General features: G+C 60.2%; 1 protein-coding gene and 1 long non-coding RNA gene across 2 annotated transcripts; one reads left to right on the forward strand and one right to left on the reverse strand.

Moving 5' to 3' along the window:
- The first annotated feature begins 747 nt into the window (after positions 1 to 747).
- Positions 748 to 5,678, forward strand: VENTX (VENT homeobox). The gene is made up of 3 exons (XM_024253952.3): positions 748 to 1,886; positions 3,448 to 3,608; positions 3,732 to 5,678. The coding sequence occupies exons 1-3, from the start codon at positions 1,646 to 1,648 to the stop codon at positions 4,110 to 4,112; spliced, it is 783 nt and encodes a 260-aa protein (XP_024109720.2). The 5' UTR covers positions 748 to 1,645; the 3' UTR covers positions 4,113 to 5,678.
- Positions 5,679 to 10,721: 5,043 nt separating this feature from the next.
- LOC103891762 (uncharacterized) lies at positions 10,722 to 12,116 on the reverse strand. The gene is made up of 3 exons (XR_656005.3): positions 12,024 to 12,116; positions 11,787 to 11,934; positions 10,722 to 11,281 (listed from the first exon to the last, which is right to left on the reverse strand). It is a non-coding gene; the product is annotated as an uncharacterized LOC103891762 (long non-coding RNA).
- Between the last annotated feature and the right edge of the window lie 10,214 nt (positions 12,117 to 22,330).

The following is a 22,330-nucleotide window of genomic DNA, read 5'->3' on the forward strand; positions in this document are numbered from 1 at the left end:
CCGCCGCAGCCCCCACCCTCACGGCCTCCGCCCCCACTGCGGGAGTGCTGGGGACCTGCCCCATGGCGCATCCTCGGGGCTAGCCCTGTGGCCACAGGCATCTGGGCCCTCGCTGCTCCCGGCCGGGACGCTCTGCCGGTCCTGTGCAGTGGCTCAAAGCTCCTCTACCGGGGGTGACCCGGTCTCTCCGGAGATGAAATGGGGAGGGGGTCTAGGCCGGCTTCCTGGCCCCCCGCCCCTCCTGGCTTTACCCCCGAGGCCACGTCCAAAGCCCCCCAGCGCCAAGGGGGAAGCCGCCAGCCTCCCCCTTGAGGGCCCAGTGACCTAACTGGGCCGTCAGGGTCCCAGGAAGACCAGGGTCAGCGGCGGCACGGTCCGTTCCCCGACCCCTTACCTGTGACCCCAGGTCGGCCGCCGATCGGTTCCCGGCTGAGGTCCCGCCCCAGAGCCCGCCTCCCGGGCTCCTCCCTCTTTGCTCAGCCCCGGAGACGGCTGCCTGGGGTGGGCGTAACCGTGGGGCGAGGCCCGCCGGTCTTTCTGATTTCCGCGGGCGGGGTGGGCGCTGAGGCAGCCGCGGTCAGGACCTGGCCGGGAGTCGGGGCTGCTCCGTGGACCCCGCATGGCTTCGGGGGCCGGACCTGCGCCTCCGCCTAACTCCGGCCGCCGGAGACGCCGTGCGCAGGCGACCCGGGGACGCCCAGGACGCGGAGACGCAGACAGCTCGGGACTCAGGTTCGTGGGAGCGGCGGCCGCGCGTCGCTATGACCGTCCCGGGGGCCCGTGCTCAGGGCGTCCCCGTGAGGTTTGGGCTCCACAGTCACCGGCGGCTCTGCCCCCGCCCTGGCCACAGTGGGGACAGTCTGGCTTGGTGGAGACGCGCCAGTCCCGCAAACGACGCGGAGTTCCCACCCCGCCGTGCGAGGCAGTGTGGCTGCGGCCCTTCCAGCTCGGGATGGAGTCAGGGAGCCACCCGCGCCCGAATGCAGAGGCTCCTGCGATGGCCCCGGGAGTGAGTCCCCCAGAGGAGCCGGATTAGGGCTGGAGGCGGCCGAGTCCCCCGAGAGGCCCCTCCCGACATTCCCGCCCCCGCGCGCCGCTCCCTGGGCCCTCCGCGTCTCTTTCCGGGAGAGCCTCCCTCGGTTCCTGCGCGGCCGCACAGCCTGGACGGAGCGCACGCGGGCACCGGCCTAACTCTCCCAGCCTGAAGCCCTGCTCGCCCTCGGGTGTCCTGGCTGGGCACAGGCGCCAGCGTCCCCCTGGAGAGGAGAGGTCGCCCGGCACCTCTCAGGACAGGCCCAAGTGGGAGTGGGACCCTCCTACCTTCCTGCGGCCTCGGCCCGCGGGGTGGGGGTTGGGAGAGATGAAAGGCGGTGACCCGTCCCGAACCATCACCTCTCCATTAACCAGGGCCCGCAGCCCCGCCCCGCCCCCAGACATCGAGGAGCCGGGGAGGTGTGAACGGCCTCCTCTGTGCCTCTGAATCGAAGGCAATTAGGCCTCGCTTATCTCGGCATTAGCCGTGTATGCAAACCGGGCTCCCGCCCCCTCCTCTTGGGCTTATAAACGCCGCCGCCTGGCGAGGCCCGAGGTAGATCCTGCGCCTGGCCAGCCCCGCCTGGCCTTCCCTCCGGCGCACCTGGCCGCCATGCGCCTCTCCTCCTCCCCTCCTCGTGGCGGGCAGCAGCCCTCCAGCTTTGGCTCCGTGGACTGGCTCTCCCAGAGCAGCTGCTCAGGGCCAACCCACACCCCCAGGCCTGCCGACGTCTCCCCGGGGAGCCTCCCTGGCCCGGGCCAGACATCCGGCGCCCGGCAGCGCCCTCAGGCCGTCAGCATCAGGGAGGCCGCCAGGTCCTCAAATCTGCCTGCGCCGGAGAGGGCGGTGGCCGGTAGGTCCGGGTGGGGGGGTCCATTCCTTCCCAGGTGGAGATGGGAGTGGGGGAGAGGCCAGGAGCCCGGCGGCTGCACTCCCCGCGGTGCCCTGCGGACTAGGTCAGGGCCGGGGGCGTTTCCATGAGGGCCGGCGAAGGCCTTGCCTGCGCCCTCACTGGAGCGCAGCTTCCCTCGGAACCAAAGCCTTGATGGGGATTTTCTCTCCTTGAGCCCCCGATGGGCTCCTCTGCCTCCTTTGTCAACCCGTTCCTCAGCTGTGTCCCCGTCCCCCGCCCCGGCCTGGTGCCGAGGGACCGTCCAAGGGGTCCCTGTCCGCACCTCCCTGCCCTGATTCTGGGCGCTCACTGAAACACAGCGCGGGCGTGGGCACCTGTGCCCTTGGTGTTCCAGCCCCGCAACCATCGGGACCCAGTTCCGGGGGTCTCGATGATTTGCCGAGCCCCTCCCCCCCCGCCCCCCAGCAAAGCCGGTGCCTGCTCAGCATCTAGGCTCAAGCCCATTCCAGGCCACCTGGAGCACAGCTGTCTTTAAAGAGCCTGCCGGTTCGCTGCAGGGGTGGCGGTGACCCCATGCCTGCAGAAGCTCTGAAGTTCCCCCTGTGGCCGCCCAGATGCTCTGCTGTCTGCTGAGAACAAAGGTTCTCTGCGTTTGTGTTTTAGTCTTTGTGACATCATCACCACTTTTAGGTTTAAGGTAGTACTTGGTCAAAAGTGGGGTTGACATCATCTACAAGTTTTCATTTTTAAAAATTTGACTGATGATGGAATAACTTTGTACTTAAGGAAAATGAAAATTTAAATGTATTCTCCCCAGCTAGCTATCCTGCCCCACCCCAAAAAAGCCAGCCATCCCTGTCCCGCAACCCCCTTCTTGATGCCAGTCCTACAGCCCTCCCTGCCAGAAGGCATTTGCTTTTTGGGTCTACCATGTGCTTTCAGGCTAACGTTAAGACATTTTGTAAAATATGCTTCCTTCCGCAGAAACTCCAGTGAGCATTTTGGTCAGACTTGCATTTAATCCTTCCTGGGACCCAGACCCAGCTCCACAGACCACCTCGTGGGGCTGTTTAGTGCCAGCCCCCATTCCTTAACTTAGAAATTAGGAAACAGGCTTGACCACAATGGGCCTGGGGATTAACTGAGCTGGCCTCCGCTGGCTGAGGAGACGGAGCCCGGGACAGGGACGGGTCCCCCTGGGTGGGTCGCCAGGCCTTAGCATATAATGGACTGTACCTTACCTGCCTGGAAGGCTGCGGGAAGGGCATCCTGGGAACCGGCTTCTGGAAGGGAAGTGTGGGATGGGGCGGAACTGAGTGAACTGAGTGGAAGGCAGGCCCAAGCTGCTGTTAACATTCCCTCCTCCCTTGAGCCCCCTCTCTGAGCCCCCTTTCCGCACGTGACCTGGGAGGCGGCGGGGTGGGGGGCTGCTGGTCACTGTCAGTTGAGAAGATCTGCCCTGCCCAGCCCCCAGCATGGCTGTCTTCACCTGTTACCCGTGGGCGCGAGCTTGCCCCATGGAGTGGCATGTTGAGCCAAATGCCCTTACCCTCCATGTTAGGGTTGAGTAAGGAGCCAAATACCTTGCGGGCCCCCCGTGTCCGCACAGCCTTCACCACGGAGCAGGTCCGCACCTTGGAGGGCGTCTTCCAGCACCACCAGTACCTGAGTCCTCTGGAGCGGAAGAGGCTGGCCAGGGAGATGCAGCTCTCAGAGGTCCAGGTGAGGTGGGCCGGGCAGGCTGGGGTGGGCCGGGCAGGCTGGGGTGGGCCGGGCAGGCTGGGGTGGGCAAGGGTGGGCCGGTGGCCTAGTCTCACCCCTGCTCTGATCTTGCTTTTCCTGCAGATAAAAACCTGGTTTCAGAATCGCCGGATGAAACACAAACGGCAAATGCAGGACCCCCAGCTGCACAGCCCCTTCTCGGGGTCTCTCCACGCGCCCCCAGCTTTCCACTCACCGTCTTCTGGCCTTACCAATGGCCTGCAGCTGCTGTGCCCTTGGGCACCCCTGTCCGGGCCCCAGGCTCTGATGCTGCCCCCTGGCTCCTTCTGGGGTCTCTGCCAAGTGGCACAAGAGGCCCTGGCCTCTGCGGAGGCTTCCTGCTGCTGGCAGCCTCTAGCATCCCACCCCCCTACCCCAGGAAGTGGCCGGCCTACGCTGGGACCAGCCCTGTCCACGGGGCCCCGGGGCCTGTGTGCTCTGCCCCAGACAGGGGATGCATTTTGAGGAGGCGCCTCAGACTCCCACACTCGCGGTCTTGCTGATCGCACCTGGCTCCTACCTGGAGGACTCAGCTGTTCTGTTTACATCGAGGTGACACCTCTCACCCTAACCCACACAAAGGTTCTGGAGATTTCTGGAGAATATATATAAAAAAAACTAAATATATATATATGTACTTTTTTTTTTTTTTATTGAGACGGAGTGTTGCTTTGTCGCCCAGGCTGGAGTGCAGTGGAGCAGTCTCGGCTCACAGCAACCTCCGCCTCCTGGTTCAAGCGATTCTCCAGCCTCAGCCTCCCGAGTAGCTGGGATTACAGACACCCGCCACCACGCCCGGCTAATTTTTTCTATTTTTAGTAGAAATGGGGTTTCACCATGTTAGCCAGGCTGGTCTCGAACTCCTGACCTTGTGATCCGCCCCCCTCAGCCTCCCAAAGTGCTGGGATTCCAGGCGTGAGCCACCGCACCCGGCCCTGAGAATATATTTATTAAAGCTACCTCTTCACTGAAAGTTACCAAAAGAGTCGGTTTAGGAAGGAAACGAAGGGTCAGTGAACAGAGTCAAATGCAGAAGGGGGCTTGTCATGGGTAGGGCTTTCAGAGTACGATAAAAGGATCCTTTGTTTTTTAAAAAGGGTTGGAAAAACTGGTTTTCCAGTTGGAAACAGTAAAGGTTGTAAGCTTTGTGTGTAAAAAAGAAAACACGGAATGCAGGTGTCGTGTTTATAGCCTTATGGTTCAAGTCCCTCTTAACAAGAACTCCAAAGCTGGAAAGCAGGAGGGAACAAAGGTGAAAATGAGGGCGGGGATGCTGGGGCCCTGCAGTGCGCTGTAGGCTGTGTGTGAGCCAGGACTGTACCCACAGCTTGCTGAGGGCTGCTCTTCTCGGGCCAGGGAAAGCGGGGCAGCCGGGACCTGCGGCTGTGCCTGGACTGAAGCTGTTCCGCAGGTCCCCACCCTCCAACACGTGCTCACCTGTCCCCCTCCTCGCAGCAGCCTCGGGACGAAACAGAATGACTCAAGGACAGCACTTCCCACAGAAGGTCTGGAAGTGCCCAGAATGGGAGGCACGGAAGCCCCTCCCGAGGAGGACTCCCACGTTGATGGACCGTGCTTGGTGCAGACGCCTGACTGTATGCATGGAACCTGAGACAAGTGCACATCCGTACATGTTGCCCCAGAGTGCCCAGGAGGCAGGCAGCACGGGGCGCCCAGGCAGACGGGTTCAGCCTGCAGAACCAGAGGCAACCTGTGAAACCCACCCGGCACCCCAACAGGAACAGAAGCGTGGTCCTGCGGCTGCGTTCACAGCGAGTTTCACTTTCCCCTTGCTTGTTTCTTCCTTGTTGGAAGTGTTTACAACTGGCGTGTACTTTTAAAATACAGCTTCAGGTAAGAGGGGAACAGCTGCCGTGCATCGTCCTGGCAAGTGATGATGTGACGGAAGCCTGGGCGAGGCCCTCAGAGGGCAGCTGCTGGACAGGGGCTACTGGGTTTGGCCAGGACAGCACTGATTTGTGGATGTGGACGGGGGCACGTTGTCCGTGATAAAAGTACAAGTGTCCCTCACCGCCCTTGGGGATTGGTTTCTGGTCCCCTGTGTGGCCCTGGGCCACAAACCACACCATCTTGGTCCTGAACTCCCCCAGTGAGTAAGGGCCCTGGCCCGGTGGTGTCTCGAGGTCCTGCCAGCACACTGGGCCCTACGAGGCAGGCAGCCCCTTGGGGCTGAGCTGGGCCTGTTCGGAGGCACACCTGTGCCTTCGTAGGGCCCTGGCTCCATCCTGCAGATGAGGAGCTCTGGAAAAGGGCAAAGTCCCGGAGGCTGAGGAGTGGGGCGGGCTCCAAGTGTCCAGCAGGGACCTAGACCCTGAGTTCTGGGGGATCCACAAGGCCCTCAGGCCCAGGGAAGGCTCTGCCACCCGTGACTTCCAAACTTCTCTCCCTGTCCCCCATCCGGGGCTGCAGAGTGAGTTGGCCCAGGCCCCATGGGCTCCTGGTATCTGGGTGGACCTTGAAGACCAAGATGCCCCCAAGCCCTACTCCACCCACCTGCTGCGTCACAGCTGGCCAGGATGCAGTGACCACTCCGCTGGCCTCAGCCTGCTTCCGCTCTCCCCTGGGGGCCTTCCTCACATCCCCGCAGCCATTTCCGCTCTCCCCTGGGGGCCTTCCTCACATCCCCGCAGCCATTTCCGCTCTCACCTGGGGTCCTTCCTCACATCCCCGCAGCCCGTTTCTGCTCTCACCTGGGGTCCTTCCTCACATCCCCACAGCCCGTTTCCGCTCTCACCTGGGGTCCTTCCTCACATCCCCGCAGCCCGTTTCCGCTCTCCCCTGGGGGCCTTCCTCACATCCCCGCAGCCCGTTTCCGCTCTCCCCTGGGGGCCTTCCTCACATCCCCGCAGCCCGTTTCCGCTCTCCCCTGGGGGCCTTCCTCACATCCCCGCAGCCCGTTTCCGCTCTCCCCTGGGGGCCTTCCTCACATCCCCGCAGCCCGTTTCCGCTCTCCCCTGGGGGCCTTCCTCACATCCCCGCAGCCATTTCCGCTCTCACCTGGGGTCCTTCCTCACATCCCCGCAGCCCGTTTCCGCTCTCCCCTGGGGTCCTTCCTCACATCCCCACAGCCCGTTTCCGCTCTCCCCTGGGGTCCTTCCTCACATCCCCGCAGCCCGTTTCCGCTCTCCCCTGGGGGCCTTCCTCACATCCCCGCAGCCCGTTTCCGCTCTCCCCTGGGGGCCTTCCTCACATCCCCGCAGCCCGTTTCCGCTCTCCCCTGGGGGCCTTCCTCACATCCCCGCAGCCCGTTTCCGCTCTCACCTGGGGTCCTTCCTCACATCCCCGCAGCCCGTTTCCGCTCTCACCTGGGGTCCTTCCTCACATCCCCGCAGCCCGTTTCCGCTCTCCCCTGGGGGCCTTCCTCACATCCCCGCAGCCCGTTTCCGCTCTCACCTGGGGTCCTTCCTCACATCCCCGCAGCCCGTTTCCGCTCTCCCCTGGGGGCCTTCCTCACATCCCCGCAGCCCGTTTCCGCTCTCCCCTGGGGGCCTTCCTCACATCCCCGCAGCCCGTTTCCGCTCTCCCCTGGGGGCCTTCCTCACATCCCCGCAGCCCGTTTCCGCTCTCCCCTGGGGGCCTTCCTCACATCCCCGCAGCCCGTTTCCGCTCTCCCCTGGGGGCCTTCCTCACATCCCCGCAGCCCGTTTCCCGCTCTCACCTGGGGTCCTCTGGCTGACTGCTGGACGTCAGGCCCAGAGTTTGGCAAGTCCTCTGCTCCTGGATGCCCCCAGCTGCCCCTACAAGCACAGTGCTCCAGGTGCTCTCGGCCCCACCCCACTCAGCATCCCCATGTGGACATCTTACAAGCACTGGGGGTCCTGACCTGACTGGGGGTGCAGGGCGGCGGGGCAGAGACACCCACACATCCTGGGCAGAGGAAGGCGGTCAGAAGCTGCATCTGTGAGGAGGTCTCAGCGGAGCTGGGCACGAGGGGTGCAGCCTGGACGCACCAGAGGGCAGGGGTCATGGCGTAGGACAGGGCCCTCAGGGTCCAGCTCTCAGAGACAGAAAGTCTTGGGGTCCAGCCAAGATGCATCAGAAAACAACCGTCTCTAGACGCCCCTCCAGAACTCCTGAGCTCCACAATGATTCCTGCCGAAGCTGAGTCACTTGTGGGTGTGTCACATGTGCTGCACGTGGCGTGTGAGTGGGTGTGTCACGTGTGATGTGTGTGGTGTGAGTGCGTACATGTCATGAAAGTGAGAATTCCGTGTTGTGCTCTGGATGTGGGGTGTATATGTGTTGTGTGTGCGTGTGTAGTGTATGCACGTGTGGTGTTCCTGTATCGTGTGTATGTTGTACATGTGTAATGTGTATGCTGTGCATGTGTAATGTGTGCTATGTCGTGTGTAGCGTGTGCATGTCCTGTGTGCATGTGGTGAATGTGTGTACTGTGTGTGTTGTATGCACGTGTGTAGTGACATGTGTACTGTGTGTGGGTGTGTAGTGAACGTGTATGTTGTGCGTGTGTCATGTGTAGTGAACGTGTGTACTGTGTGTGAGTGGGTAGTGAACACATGTGCTGTGCGTGTGTCGTGTGTAGTGAACTTGTGTACTGTGCGTATGTCGTGTGTCTCCCCCAAGCCCTGGACACCCTTTGTCACCTCTGCCTTGTCCTCTCTGTAACCCAAGTGGCTGTCAGGACAGGGAGGCTGTGGGGCCAGGTGTGGACACCGGCGGGGGGCTCTGGCTGCTGATGGGCCCAGGGCCTGCTGGATGCCACCAGGCTTCCTGCTCACCCTCCTTTCCCTCTGAGCTGCTCAGCCGCATGGGGCCGAGGGCTATGCCGGCTCCTTCCCCGCGGGATCGGGTGAGAGGTGCAGTCGCTATGAAATAGTCCTGCCAAGAATCTCTGGGAACCTGCACATCTAACTTCCAGTGGACAGGAACCCTCGGGGACTCCCAGGGCCCTCAGCTGGGCTTCTGCAGAAGCTTCTGTGAGAGAGGGCAGGGTGCCCTTGATGCAGAGGCGGAGGAGACGCAGCCACAGGTGCACACATGAGCCGTGACAAAGAAGTGTGGGAAAGCACAGCCCTGCACAGCTGGTGGGGACGATTCCGAGGGGCTCGGGACGGTGCTGGGGAGTGGTCCGTGTCCTCAGGTGTGGAGAACACGCTGTCTCCGGAGGCAATGCTCAGGGCCTCAGATCTGAAACTGACATTGAAAGGGTTCAAAACATAGCATGACATAAATATGGCAGAATAGCCACTCCCCTCTCCTTGGGGAGTCCACGGGGCTCGTGCACTTCTCTCTTCGATTCTGCACCTGAGACTATCCAGGAACCTGCAGGGAAGAGGCTGCTTGGACTCGGCCCCTAGCTGGCCCCAGCGTCTCTTCCGAGGCCCAGCACTTGCTCCCATTCCGAGCCCAGACTTGTCGGCTTCCAGGCCGTGAGGAAGTGGCAGAGTGCTCAGGGCCTCCTAGGCCACGCCAGGACCTCTGGAGCAAAGTGGGCTCACTGAACAAAAGCAGGCCTCGGCCCCCTTTAGGGGTGTTTGGTAGGGCCCTGCACAGCCCCCAGTCAAAGAAAAATCACCTGGGCTGGGCATGGTGGCTCACGCCTGTAATCCCAGCACTTTGGGAGGCCAAGTCAGGTAGATCACGAGGTAAGCAGTTCGAGACCAGCCTGGCCAAGATGGTGAAAACCATCTCTGCTAAAAATACAGAAATTAGCCGGGCACGGTGGCAGGCACCTGTAGTCCCAGCTACTCAGGAGGCTGAAGCAGGAGAATCACTTGAACCCAGGAGGCGGAGGGTGCAGGGGGCCAAGATCGCGCCAGTGCACTCCAGCCTGTGCAACAGAGCAAGACACCATCTCAAAAAAAAAAAAAAAAAAAAGGGTAAGTACCAGAAAAGCTGGCCCTTCTCCCATTGCCTCTGCAGCCTGGCTGGGAGGCTCTGCCACCCCCACCTCAGAAAGGTTCCGTTCGTGCCCTGGAGTGGCGGTCAGCTTTTCAGGGGACTCCTGGGGCTCCTGAGTACTCCCCAAGGCAGAGTCTCAGCCGGGCAGGGTACAAGCACAGAGTGAAGCAGAGGGACGGAGCCAGGCGGGGTACGAGTGCAGAGTGAGGCAGAGCCTTTGGCTCCCTGGATCCAGCTGTGCCTGCATCCACCATTCTGCCGACACCGTCTGTGAGTAACAGCTGCTGCATGTCCACACAGCACAGTGAGGTGATACCTGCTTTATCTGTGCAGATTTAAAACCCTATGTTCAGGTGTCCTGTGGAGAGTGACTCAAAGGCCCGGAAGAGACTCCCCAGCAGGGCGGACCTCCACCGTTCCCTAGGGGGCAGGGGGAGCAGCCCAGCTCGTTGGGTGGGAGGCGTGGCTGCCCTTCCACGTGTGGCCTGCAGCCCTCCCAGCTGGAAGCAACTTACCCCTCTGCCTGCTGCCTGATCTTTCCCCTCCGACACCCAGGCTGCAGGCTATGAGGGAGGTGGGAGGTGACTATCAGATGAGATTAGTGCTAGGCTTGGAGAGGATGCGCAGCCTGGGGAGGCAGCCCCTGATAACGGGCCTGGGGGCTTCTCAGCCAGCTCATTGCTCTGTTTGCTAGGCTCAGTGGTGATAAAGGCTGCCACCTTTAAAGACCTGGGCGTGGCCCTGCCGGCTGACGAGGACTCTGGCTGAAGGGTGGGGCCTCCCCAACTCCCGTTCAGGCCTTCTTTTAAGACAGCAGCCGACTGTCATTCTTTAAACCAGGCTGATGAGGGACCCCCTGTTCATTTTCCTTCAGCGGGAAGTCAAGCCGACAGTCCCACCCTGGCCATTGCGGAGGCCTGGAAGCCACGGGGCCCCCGCCCTCACAAGCCATCCGTCTGGGCTCTCCCAACACTGCTGGCCGGTCCCAGGCTCTGGACTTGTTCCAGCGATCCTGGTCATCAGAAGGGTGGCCCCAGACCAGTGCCCAGGCCAGGCCCCCAACCAAGGCTCCAGGAGCCGTTTCATCCCCGTTATGTTTATGCATTTTTAACTAAGTTTCCCCAAGTCCACACTTAACTAATGTGACATCCAACCACCACGAACGAGAGGAGACCAGCACGACAGAGCTGCTTTGTCAAAATTTGTATTTATTGTCAAAACTTGACCACATCTCACACATTTGAATGAAATTAGCTCTACTGAAATTTCTAACCAGAAAATCAACTCATACCCACGATTACAAAAGTAATAAAGATGTTAAGAAGCAACAGCCGGCTGGGCGCAGTGGCTCACGCCTGTAATCCAGCACTTTGGGAGGCTGAGGGAGGTGGATCATGAGGTCAGGAGTTCAAGACCAGCCTGACTAACAAGGTGAAACCCTATCTCTACTAAAAATACAAAAATTAGCCGGGTGTGGTGGCGGGCGCCTGTCATCTCAGCTACTTGGGAGGCTGAGACAGGAAAGTCGCTTAAACCCGGGAGATGGAGGTTGTAGTCAGCCGAGATCATGCCACTGCACTCCAGCCTGGGTGACAGAGCGAGACTCCATCTCAAAAAAAAAAAAAAGCAGCAGCAGAAGCGCACAGACCCAGCGTGCACGCGTCTCCGCCACTCCTCACTCCTGTCTTCGCCTGGATCCACCACCACCCACTTGTGTAAAAAGTGGGCCCCACACGGTGCAGCTTCGTGGTCTGCAAAGAAAATGTCCAAAGAATGAGTTGTGGATCCTCCCAGCCACAGCCCAGATCCCAGGCACCCGGCCCCACCTCCCCCAACCACCAGGCGGCCCCAGAGCCTAGGCCTGTCCCTCCCGCCACCTCCTGTAAGGCGTCCACCCCCATCTCCGGTCAGACTGGTCACAGAGCACCGCCCAGCTCCAGCCCTCCTCTCTGCATCCTGGGTCCCAGCTCAGGGGCTACAGAGATCAACCCAGGGCAGAGGCCTGGACCACGTCCTCCCCAGACACTTCCAGAACCCACACAAAAGCACACATCCCCGTTTTCCTTGTTCTAGAATATTTGGCCCCTTTCTGCCCCAAGGACGCGGGGGCCAAAGCCCCGGGGCTCCCGGGCGGAGGAGAGAGGAAGCAGGCGGAGTCCCAAGTCAAGAGGCAGGTGCTGCTGGAGCAGGTACAGGTGCGCTGGTGCAGGTGCTGCTGGGGAGGACCCGACCGCCCCGTTTTCCCATGCCCTATACCTCTTTAGGCCAGATCCTCAAAGAAGTATATGCATAGGAAAAAGGAACGGCGGGCGGCTCTGCGGAGGGCCGGCTCTTCAGCACCAGGAGGTGGCTGTCCTGGGGGAGGGTCCCGTGCCGGGCAGCAGGGAGACGTCGGGACTGAGGCCTGGTGGGTGCGGAGATCCTGTGGGAGTGAGGAGAGCAGAGCCGAGCCAGGGCCGAGTTCCCAGAGGCAGGCCTTGGGCCTCGTCTTACCTGTGGTCCAGCCTCCCGGGCCGCTGGCACTGGGTAGCCCGTGAGCCTCGTGAGCCTGGGAGGAGCGGTGGAGAACTCTCTGAGCCGGGAGTTGTGCTGCCGCCGAGCGAGCTCCACATTTATGCGCAGGGGAGACCTTGGCTGCCGCTGTCACATGCAGCCAGAGGGCTGCTCTGTGCCAAGGACCCCGTCCCACCCCCGCACCTGCCAGATTGGGGCACAAAGACCTGCTGTGAAAAGAGTGCTGAGCCAGGGCCCGGCGGGCGGGCGGGCGGCGAGGGCTGTGGGCCGGGGGCTGCTGGCCCGGGAGCTGGGACGGGGCCAGCCTGTCCCCCCGCCTCCTCCAGCCCTTATCTCCCCACGAGCTTCTGCTTGCGTCAGGGGCCCCAAAGCACACGTGAGCAAGAATCGCTTGTCCAGGGAAGGGGCCGACTCCCCTTCCTGGGCCTGCCCAGCTCAGCGATAAGCAGTACCTTGGGCTGCACCCACAGCCTCCTGGCTCACAGGGGCTCTCAGAACCCCCCAGCCAGCGTGTCTAACACTGTCCCAGCCACTGGGAACCAGACCCCACCCCCAGGGCAGGTGGCCCTGCTTGGCCTGGGGTGGCCTTCACAGCTGGGGCTCCCTGAGGATTCGCAGCATCAGGTGGACACTGGTCCAGTGAGGCCCAGAGCCTCCCCCGGGCCACAGAGCCCGCGAGCACGTGGAGAGGGGCCGGGCTCTGCAGCCTTGGGGGCAAGAGTGCAGGGTCAGAGGAAGAGAGCCCCTCAGGGACAGCTGGCCAGACCCACAGCTGCCCACACAGAGTGAGACCACACAGGCAGGCAGACACCCTCTCCTAGGGCGAGGGAGCCCCTGGCCAAGGGGCCCAGGCAGGCAGCAGAACTCCTGCAGGTCTGGGGCTGCCCCTGTGTCCCAGGCTCAGGACATAAGGAAGAAGCCCAGAGGAGGCCAGGGGACGGGGCTTCTGAACCCCAGCCAGTGGCCTCTCCCCAGGACGTAGGCAAGTGGAGGCTGGCGAAGGAACAAGGCTGAGGCCTCGGAGGCCTCTGCAGTGACCACGTCCTTGGGGAGACTCAACGTCGCTAGGCAGGCCTGTGTGGGCGCCTGGCTCCAGCACCTGTGATCTGTAGGGCCAGAGTCTCAGAACTGACCCGACTCAGCACCCACATGCGGCAGGGACACACAGAGACCCCCACAGACACATGTAGACACACACAGACTCACACATACACACACAGACACAGAGACACACACAGACACACATACACACAGAGACGCAGACATGTAGACAGAGACACACTCAGACATGTAGACACACAGAGACACAGATGTACACAGAGGCACACACAGAGACACACACAGACACGCACGCAATGGGCCACACACCCCCCAGGGGCAGCGGGCCTTGGCTGTTGTACGCCAGAGTCTCCTGTCCCCTGAGCGGGGAGGGGCACAGGGGGCCATGAGGGGCCAGGTGGGGCTGCAAGACTGTCCAGAGCCCTCCTGATGGCCCCCGAGGCGGCCAGGAGCCCCGTCTGGGGAAGGACGAGTGGGCCCTGCTGGGCAGGAGGAGCCATAGGGACCATGGGGACGATGGACGATGGATGATGACCCAGCCACCTACCAGGCCGCTCTGCAGACCCCCCACGGGAGCAGCCTCTGCCCCCGCCTCGTGCAAACCGTTGATCTGCATGCGCCAGGCCAAGCAGGTGATCGTCACGACCAGCGATGGCCACAGATGGGTGGGGGTGAGCACATCAGTCGGTCACAAGCCCTCCTGGTGGGGACACGGGGCTGGGGACAGGCCCTGCTCAGGGCTGGGCCCCCACAACGAGGCCCAGAGTGGGCACAGGGGGCTGCTGGGCTCCATCCACCTGCTGGCAGGCTGAGGGTTGCCTTCTGGGGGAGGAGGGAACGTGGAGCTCAGACACACGCATGCTCACACTCAGGCTCACCCACACTCCTGCAGGCACGCACACATCCGCATGCACAATTCACACACTTATGCTTACCCTCACTCACACACGCCCGTGGTCCCCCACCTCCATGAGGTCCGCGGATCCGAGGAAGGGTCCTTGGGGGGCTAGCAGGGGAGGGGCCCCACTCCTCCAGACACCTAGAACCTACACAGAGAGCCCCAGCATCACACTTCGGGGGCCTGGGCCCAAAAGGGCCATGCAGAGCCCCCCATCCTGAGCCTCCGCCCGGCATCAGCCCTCCCCGTTTCTCCCCGTTTCTCCCCGTTTACAGCTGCCCGGCGAGGCTTCTGGGAAACACACAATGCAAACCCTGACCTTGGGCTCCTGACCTCGGTTCTGCAAGAGGGAAGGAGGAGAGAGGCAGAGGGCCAGAGAGACAGAGACAGAGAGACCAACAGACACAGAGAGACACAGACAGAGTCAGAGAGAGAGACAGACACAGAGAGAAACACAGAGACAGAGAGAGACACACAGAAACCAACAGACACGAGAAACAGAGACAGAGAGAGATCAACAGACACAGAGAGAGACACAGACAGAGAGAGACAGAGACAGTGGAGAGACAGAGAGAGACAGACACAGAGGGACAAAGAGAGAGAGACACGGACAGAGACAGACACAGTGGGGAGACAGAGACCGAGAGACAAAGACACAGAGACAGAGACACAGAGACAGTGGGGAGACAGAGAGGCAGAGACAGACACACAGAGAGACACATACAGAGAGAAAGAGCAGGGAGACAGAGAGACAAAGAGACACACACAGAGAGACACATACAGAGAGACAGAGACAGTGGGGAAGCAGGGAGACAGAGACACAGAGACACACACAGAAAGACAGAGACAGCAGGGAGGCCCTGGGCTATTCTAGGGCATCGCCCAGTTCCTCACTTTGTTTCCCTAACTTTTCTCTGGATTATAAACCCACACCTGCTGATCAGGAAGCACTTTAATCATCCACACGGGTTTAAAGGGGCATCCAGGGACCGGAGGGTCGGGCTGCGCACAGGTGTGAGGACGGCCACCCTCTGCCCACAGCCTGTCCCACAGCCTTACGTGGTTCCTTGCGGCCTAGGGGGAAACAGAGGGGGGGTCTGGGCCCCCACCCAGTTGTCACCCCAGCTCCCAGGCTCCAGCCGATGGGGCCAGCAGGAAGACGGGCCCTGGGCTCCTCCACCTGCAGAGGCAGCAGAGGGTGGCCGTCCTCACACCTGTGCGCAGCCCGACCCTCCGGTCCCTGGATGCCCCTTTAAACCCGTGTGGATGATTAAAGTGCTTCCTGATCAGCAGGTGTGGGTTTATAATCCAGAGAAAAGTTAGGGAAACAAAGTGAGGAACTGGGCGATGCCCTAGAATAGCCCAAGGCCTCCCTGCTGTCTCTGTCTCTCTGTGTGTGTCTCTGCGTCTCTGTCTCCCTGCTTCCCCACTGTCTCTGTCTCTCTGTATGTGTCTCTGTCTCTCTGCTGTCTCTGTCTCTCTGTGTGTGTCTCTTTGTATGTGTCTCTGTCTCTCTGTCTTGGGCTTGGGCTGCCGGGTCGAACTGGCCAGAGGGGCAGGCAGCTGAGGGACCAGGTGTCAGTGTCACCTGGCCATCCCGGCTACGAGCCCTGGAGGTCCTGAGACCCCTCGGGGGATTCTGTGAGGTGAAGGGAGGGACTCAGAGCAAACCCTAGCCCCTGAGGGCTGAGGGACCACCCGCAGGTGGACCCCAGGCTTCCCGACAGGCGCACCCCACACACCTGCCCCTGTCCCGAGCTCCCTGTGGCTCCCCAGTGCTTTGAATGAAACCCAGCCTGTGAGCAGCAGCACAGGGCCCCACCTCACCCACTGGAGGCCGCACAGCCTGGCTCCCACCCATCCTGGGGACCTCCCGCCGGAGATTTGCAGCAGCAGGGGTGGAAGGGCCTGAAAGCAGAGGATGCCCACCCCGGGCATCCTTCCCACCATCCCGGGGCCTCCTGCTGCACCGCCCACCCCAAGAAGGCCTCAGCAGTCCAGCCAGCACCAGCCAGGGACTGTGTCCTGGTCCTTCCCCCATCAGCAGGAGTCAGGATGGCCACCTGGGCAGGGGCCCTGCTGCGGGTCCAGACACTCCCTGGGTGCCTCGGACCCCAACAGCAGCCCCTCCACACCAAACACACCAGCCACCCTCCCTCCCTCCCTCCACCAGAGACAGAAAGGATCTCTGTGGGTCTGGCAGACGTGCTTGGCACGGAGCTGGCGGTGATAACGCGTGGCCTTCAGGCGGCTCCACTCCCTCCATTCCATTCCTTGTGGGGCCTGGTGGAGGGGGGTGGCGGGGTATCCCTGCAGCTGTCTCTGACCAAAGGCAGCCCACTGTTAACCCTTGGTGGACTCTCCCTGCTGAAGTTCGCAAAGAGGGTGGCCTGCTCCTCCTGCATCGCACATGGAGACCTCAGTCTACACTGGCCACACCCTGAGGCTGGGCTCAACCTTGCCCTGCAGCCCATTCTGCCCAGCAGTCCAGCCTGCCCTGCACCTTGTCCTGCTCTATTCCTCCCTGCACCCCAGCCCTCCCTGCACCCCAGCCCGCCCTGCACCCTATCCCTCCCTGTACCCTATCCCTCCCTGCACCCCAGCCCTCCCTGCACCCCAGCCCACCCTGCACCCTATCCCTCCCTGCACCCCAGCCCTCCCTGCACCCCAGCCCACCCTGCACCCCAGCCCTCCCTGCACCCCAGCCTGCCCTGCACGCCAGCCCTCCCTGCACGCCGCCCCACCCTGCACCCCATCCCTCCCTGCACCCCGTCCTGCCCTGCACCCCATCCCTCCCTGCACCCCGTCCTGCCCTGCACCCCGTCCTGCCCTGCACCCATCCCTCCCTGTACCCCGTCCTGCCCTGCACCCCAGCCTGCCCTGCACCCTATCCCTCCCTGCACCCCAGCCCTCCCTGCACCCCGGCCCGCCCTGCACCCTATCTCTCCCTGCACCCCAGCCCTTCCTGCACCCCGGCCCGCCCTGCACCCTATCCCTCCCTGCACCCCAGCCCTCCCTGCACCCAGCCTGCCCTGCACCCCATCCCTCCCTGCACCCCGTCCTGCCCTGCACCCCATCCCTCCCTGCACCCCGTCCATCCCTGCACCCTGTCCCTCTCTGCTCCTGACCCTGCCCTGTAGCCCCCACCCCGTAGGGCCAGTGTCCTGGGAGTCAGCCCTTCCCTCAGGTGATGTGCTGGCCCCACCGATCCCTGAGTTGCAGGCCGGGCAATGTCAGTGGCTACCCCAGAGAAGCAGCCGAGGCCTAGAGCAAAGGTGACCGCTCCTGGACTCAGTTTCCCCACCTGTCAAACGAGGTGCTGGAAATAGAGTTCCCTTGGAGATGGGCAGAGTCTTACAAATGAAACCTGTGTCCACCGTGTGACTTGGCAGTTCCACTCCTAAGCTTTTGCAAAAAGGAATGCAATCATCCATCCCCAGAAAGACTTCAGTAAGAATGTTCTGGGCCGGGTGCGGTGGGTGGCTCATGCCTGTAATCCCAACACTTTGGGAGCCTGAGGCAGGAGGATTGATTGAGCCCAAGAGTTTGAGACCAGCCTGGGAAACATGGTGAGACCTTGTCTCTACAAAAAATTAAAAAATAAACTAGTTGTGTGTGGTGGATGCACCTGTGGTCCCAGCTACTCGAGACACTGAGGCGGGAGGATCACCTGACCCAGGAGTTCGAGGCTGCAGTGAGCTGTGATGGTGCCACTGCCCTCCAGCCTGGGTGACAGAGCGAGACCCTGTCTCAAAAAAAAAAAAAAAAAAAAAAAAAGGCTGGCCATGGTGGCTCACGCCTGTAATCCCAGCACTTTGGGAGGCTGAGGCGGGCAGATCACCTGAGGTCGGGAGTTCGAGACCAGCCTGACAGCCTGACCAACATGGAGAAACCCCGTCTCTATTAAAAATACAAAATTAGCCGGGCGTGGTAGTGGGCACCTGTAATCCCAGCTACTCGGGAGGCTGGGGCAGGAGAATTGCTTGAAACCTGGAGACAGAGGTTGCAGTGAGCCGGGATTGCACCATTGCACTCCAGTCTGGGCAACAAGAGTGAAACTCCATATAAAAAAAAAGAAGAAGAAGAGAAAGAGAAGGAGAAGGAGAAGGTCTTCAAACAGGAACCACTCCAAGTCCCCAAGTCCCCTTCATCCACAGAGAAATGGATAAAAAATCATGACGACTGTACAAAAAAGAAGCAGACACACAGGGTCTCGGGCCTCCCCAGAGCAGGCCAAACCACATGGGGTGACAGGGCCCCCGGTAGAATGTTCCGTGGCCTGAGGAGGAGGTGGTTACATGCTGGACGCATTTGCCAGAACCCTGGGCTTGTACACTTGAGACTGTTTATTCCACAAAAAATAAATAAAATAGAAATAAAACTTGGGGCTGTGTGGCGGAGCCGTGGGGGTGCCCGCTCTGTGGTGGTCGGCTGAACCCGGGATGCCCCGGTCAGAATAACACGGGGCACGGGGTCAGATCTGCGTCTCGGAAGAACACTGACCATTTCTTAGGATAAATATGTCCCATGAAATATTTAGGATGCATTCACACTGTAAGTTTTCATTGTTTCACTGAAATTTGAATTAACTGTGTGTCCTGAATTTTTACTTGCTACATCTGGTGGCCCCACACTGAGTTTATGGAGAGGACATGAGCTTGGAGCAGTGACCAGGACCCAGGTCGGTTCGTCTGTCTTCAGGGGGGTCCCGGGATCCAGGTCAGACTGAGGACCTGAGGCGTGTTGGGGCTGCCCCAGATCATGTGTGGAGGGCAGTGCAGCTGAGTGACCGGGCCCTGAGGCTCCTGAGGCCCTGGGCCCCCATGGGATATCCCCTTGAGGGCCAGGCCCTGGAATCTGTGCTCTAGGCCGGCTGTCGGGGAGATGGAGGGCTGGGCCTGTGCCCAGAAGCTGATCACCCCCTGGCCCCTGGCAGGGTCTGCGATGGTCTCAAGGGGCTGGTGGGCCAGGGGCTCAGCGGAGGCAGCCCCCAGCCCCAGAGGGAGAGGGAGGCAAAGAGTTAATCCCCGGCCCTGGGAGAGCCCTGCCCCAAGCTCAGGGCCGGCGTTTCAAGGCTGCGTGTCTGTGACTCCCTCAGAGGAGATAATCACGGCTTCTTGATATTTTCTTTCTCTTCTCCTGTGCACACCCACGTATCAGGAGCCCTCGCCGGGCCATGAGAACTTTGCCCTCCAAGGCCACGGCGAGCGGAAGGGGCCAAAGCCACTTTGTCCAGGAGCCTTTGTCCCCTGGGAGCGCCTGGCCAGGAGCTGGGGCCACCGGGCTGGACCCCTATATCTCACGTGCACACATGCCACCCAACACACACACCACACATGTACACACTACACATATGTACACACTACACATATATACACACCCCACACCCCACACACATACACACCACATATGTATGCATACCCCATACACCACACACACACCCCACACATAATACACACCCCACACACCACATACGTACACACCACATATATATACACACCGCACACACCACACACACACACCACATATAATACACACCCCACACCCCACACGCATACACACCACATATGTATACATACCCCAGACACCACACACATACACACCACATATAATACACACCCCACACACCACATACGTACACACCACATATATATACACACCCCACACACCACACACACACACCACATATATATATACACCCCACACACCACACACACACACACACCACATATAATACACACCCCACACACCACATATGTACACACCACATATAATACACACCCCACACACCACACACACGCACACCACATATGTATACATACCCCATACACCACACACACACACCACACACAATACACACCCCACACACCACACACACACACACCACATATAATACACACCCCACACACCACACACACACACCACATATAATACACACCCCACACACCACACCACATGTAGACACACCACACACATATACACATCACATGATGTGTATAGCACTACACACACACACCCCACACTCACACACAGCACGCTACATGCACACACACTCACTTGCAGAGCCTACCCCTTTCTCTACCACCTGGGTCTGGACCCCACACTGAGCCCAGGTCCCAGCCCCGGGTCTCAGGCCCCTGTGTGGTCACCGCCGTCCACTCCTGGGGGCCGGGGGTCTTTCTCACTGAGGACAGGGCTGAGCTCCCCCAGGCTGAGGAGGACTCTGCCACCTCCAAACCCTGCTTAGTGGCTGCAGCCCCTGCTCAGTCTCCTTGGGTCCTTGGTGCCCTGAGCCGATGCTGGGGCTGACTCTCAGCAGCCCCAGTTAGGCTGGCCTTAGTTGGGTCTCTGTGTGTTCCTCTGGGAGCCACAAAAAGGCAGGTGAACTCGACTCCACACTCTGCACCCAGGTCCAGCTGTTGGCACCGCTTGGTGGCCACCCAGGGCGAGGGTGGGGTTACCCAGGATGCACAGCCCCTCTGCCCCGTGGTCCCGCCACCCACCTTGGGCACCCCTTGACACCCCGCCACCCCTCCTTGGGCAGCCATGGGGAGCTGTTGGAGAGTGGAGTTCAGCACAGAAGGAGACAGAGACGCCCAGGGACCGATGGGGTGGGGGCCACCCTGCCAGGGCACTCTGGCCTCTGGACACCCCCATCAACCCTCCCCAGTCATGTGGCTCTGTTTTTCCTGGCGAGGACGTCGCATGGATGGTGGTGAGGCCCCCGCGCTGGGGGTCAGCGGTGCACACGATTCAGCCACGTCCACAGCTTTTCTTTACTTCAGGGTCTCACTCTGTGGCACAGGCTGGAGTACAGGGATGCAATCTCGACTCACTGCAGCCTCCACCTCCCAGGCTCAAGTGATCCTCCCACCACAGCCTCCCAAGTAGAGGGGACTACGGGCACCACGCCAGGCCAATTTTTGTATTTTTTGTAGAGACGGGATTTTGCTGTGTTGCCCAGGCTGGTCTTGAACTCCTGAGCTCAGGTGATCCGCCCGCCTCGGCCTCTCAAAGTGCTGGGTTTACCGGCGTGAGCCACCACGCCCGGCCTTCAGTGGTTCTTTGAGGAAGTTATATATATATTTTAAACATATGTGTCCTTCTCAGAGTCTGTGAGAAGCGTGGATACAACTGTAAACAGATTCCAGAAACACGGGGAGCAGCAGGGCTTTGCCGCCACCTCTCTCCAGCAAGCTTTGAACAGCCATCGTTTTCATTTATTCCTGCTTATAAAGCGACACATTGTTATGATGGAGAATTGTGGGCACTGCAGAAAAGAAATAAGTTTTGCCACCAAAGGCAATCACTGTGGTTCATGCCGGTTCCTGTCCAGCCCGGTTCCTGCACACCTGTGGGGTGCTCTGAGCCTGGACTTCCCACGCGAGCTCCTCGTCCAGACATGCTCAGGGTGCCCTCTCTCCTGCTTACTCCTTTGTGCTTTCATTGCTAATAATTTCAGTCAGTTGTGTCTGCTCTGCTAATTTACTATTTGAAGTTATTTACAGCTTGATCTAAAGAAGCTGGCCAGGCGCAGTGGCTCATACCTGTAATCCCAGCACTGTGGCAGGCAGACGCAGGAGGATCGCTTGAGTCCAGAAGTTCAAGACCAGCCTGGGCAACACAGTGAGACCCCCATTGCTACAAAAAATGAAAAGAATTACGCAAGACGCAGTGGCTGACGCCTGTAATCCCAACACTTTGGGAGGCTGAGGTGGGCGGATCACCTGAGATCAGAAGTTTGAGAGCAGCCTGGCCAATGTGGTGAAACCCCATCTCTACTAAAATACAAAAATTAGCCGGGCGTGGTGGCAGGCGCCTATAATCTCAGCTACTTGGGAGGCTGAGGCAGGAGAATCGTTTCAACCCAGGAGGTGGAGGTTGCAGTGAGCTGAGATTGTGCCACTGCACTCTAGCCTGGGCAACAGAGTGAGACTCTGTCTCAAAAAAAAAAAAAAAAAAAAAAAGGAAAAGAAAAGAATTAGCTGGGCGTGGTGGCACCTGCCGGTGGCCCCAGCTGCTCCGGAGGCTGAGGTGGGAGAACGGCTCCAGCTGCAGTGAGCTGCTCACCAGCCTGGGCAACAGAGCCAGATCTGTCTCAAAAATAAAAAACAAAAAACAGAAGCTTTAAGAGATTTTTAAATTCATTTTTACTTTTTCTCTCCTTCATCTACCCAAGATTGTACTTTATGTGAGGGGTTTTTGAAGTAAATTTCATGACAGCACATCATTCAGCAGTGAGTTTCGGACCATCTGTTCCCATTTTTACAACTTTTGTGCACCCTGGGGTGTTTTCCCCTTAAAATTGTTGTTATATTTCACACATGCA

Source organism: Pongo abelii, chromosome 8 (assembly GCF_028885655.2).
Source record: "Pongo abelii isolate AG06213 chromosome 8, NHGRI_mPonAbe1-v2.0_pri, whole genome shotgun sequence".
Lineage (NCBI taxonomy): Eukaryota > Metazoa > Chordata > Mammalia > Primates > Hominidae > Pongo > Pongo abelii.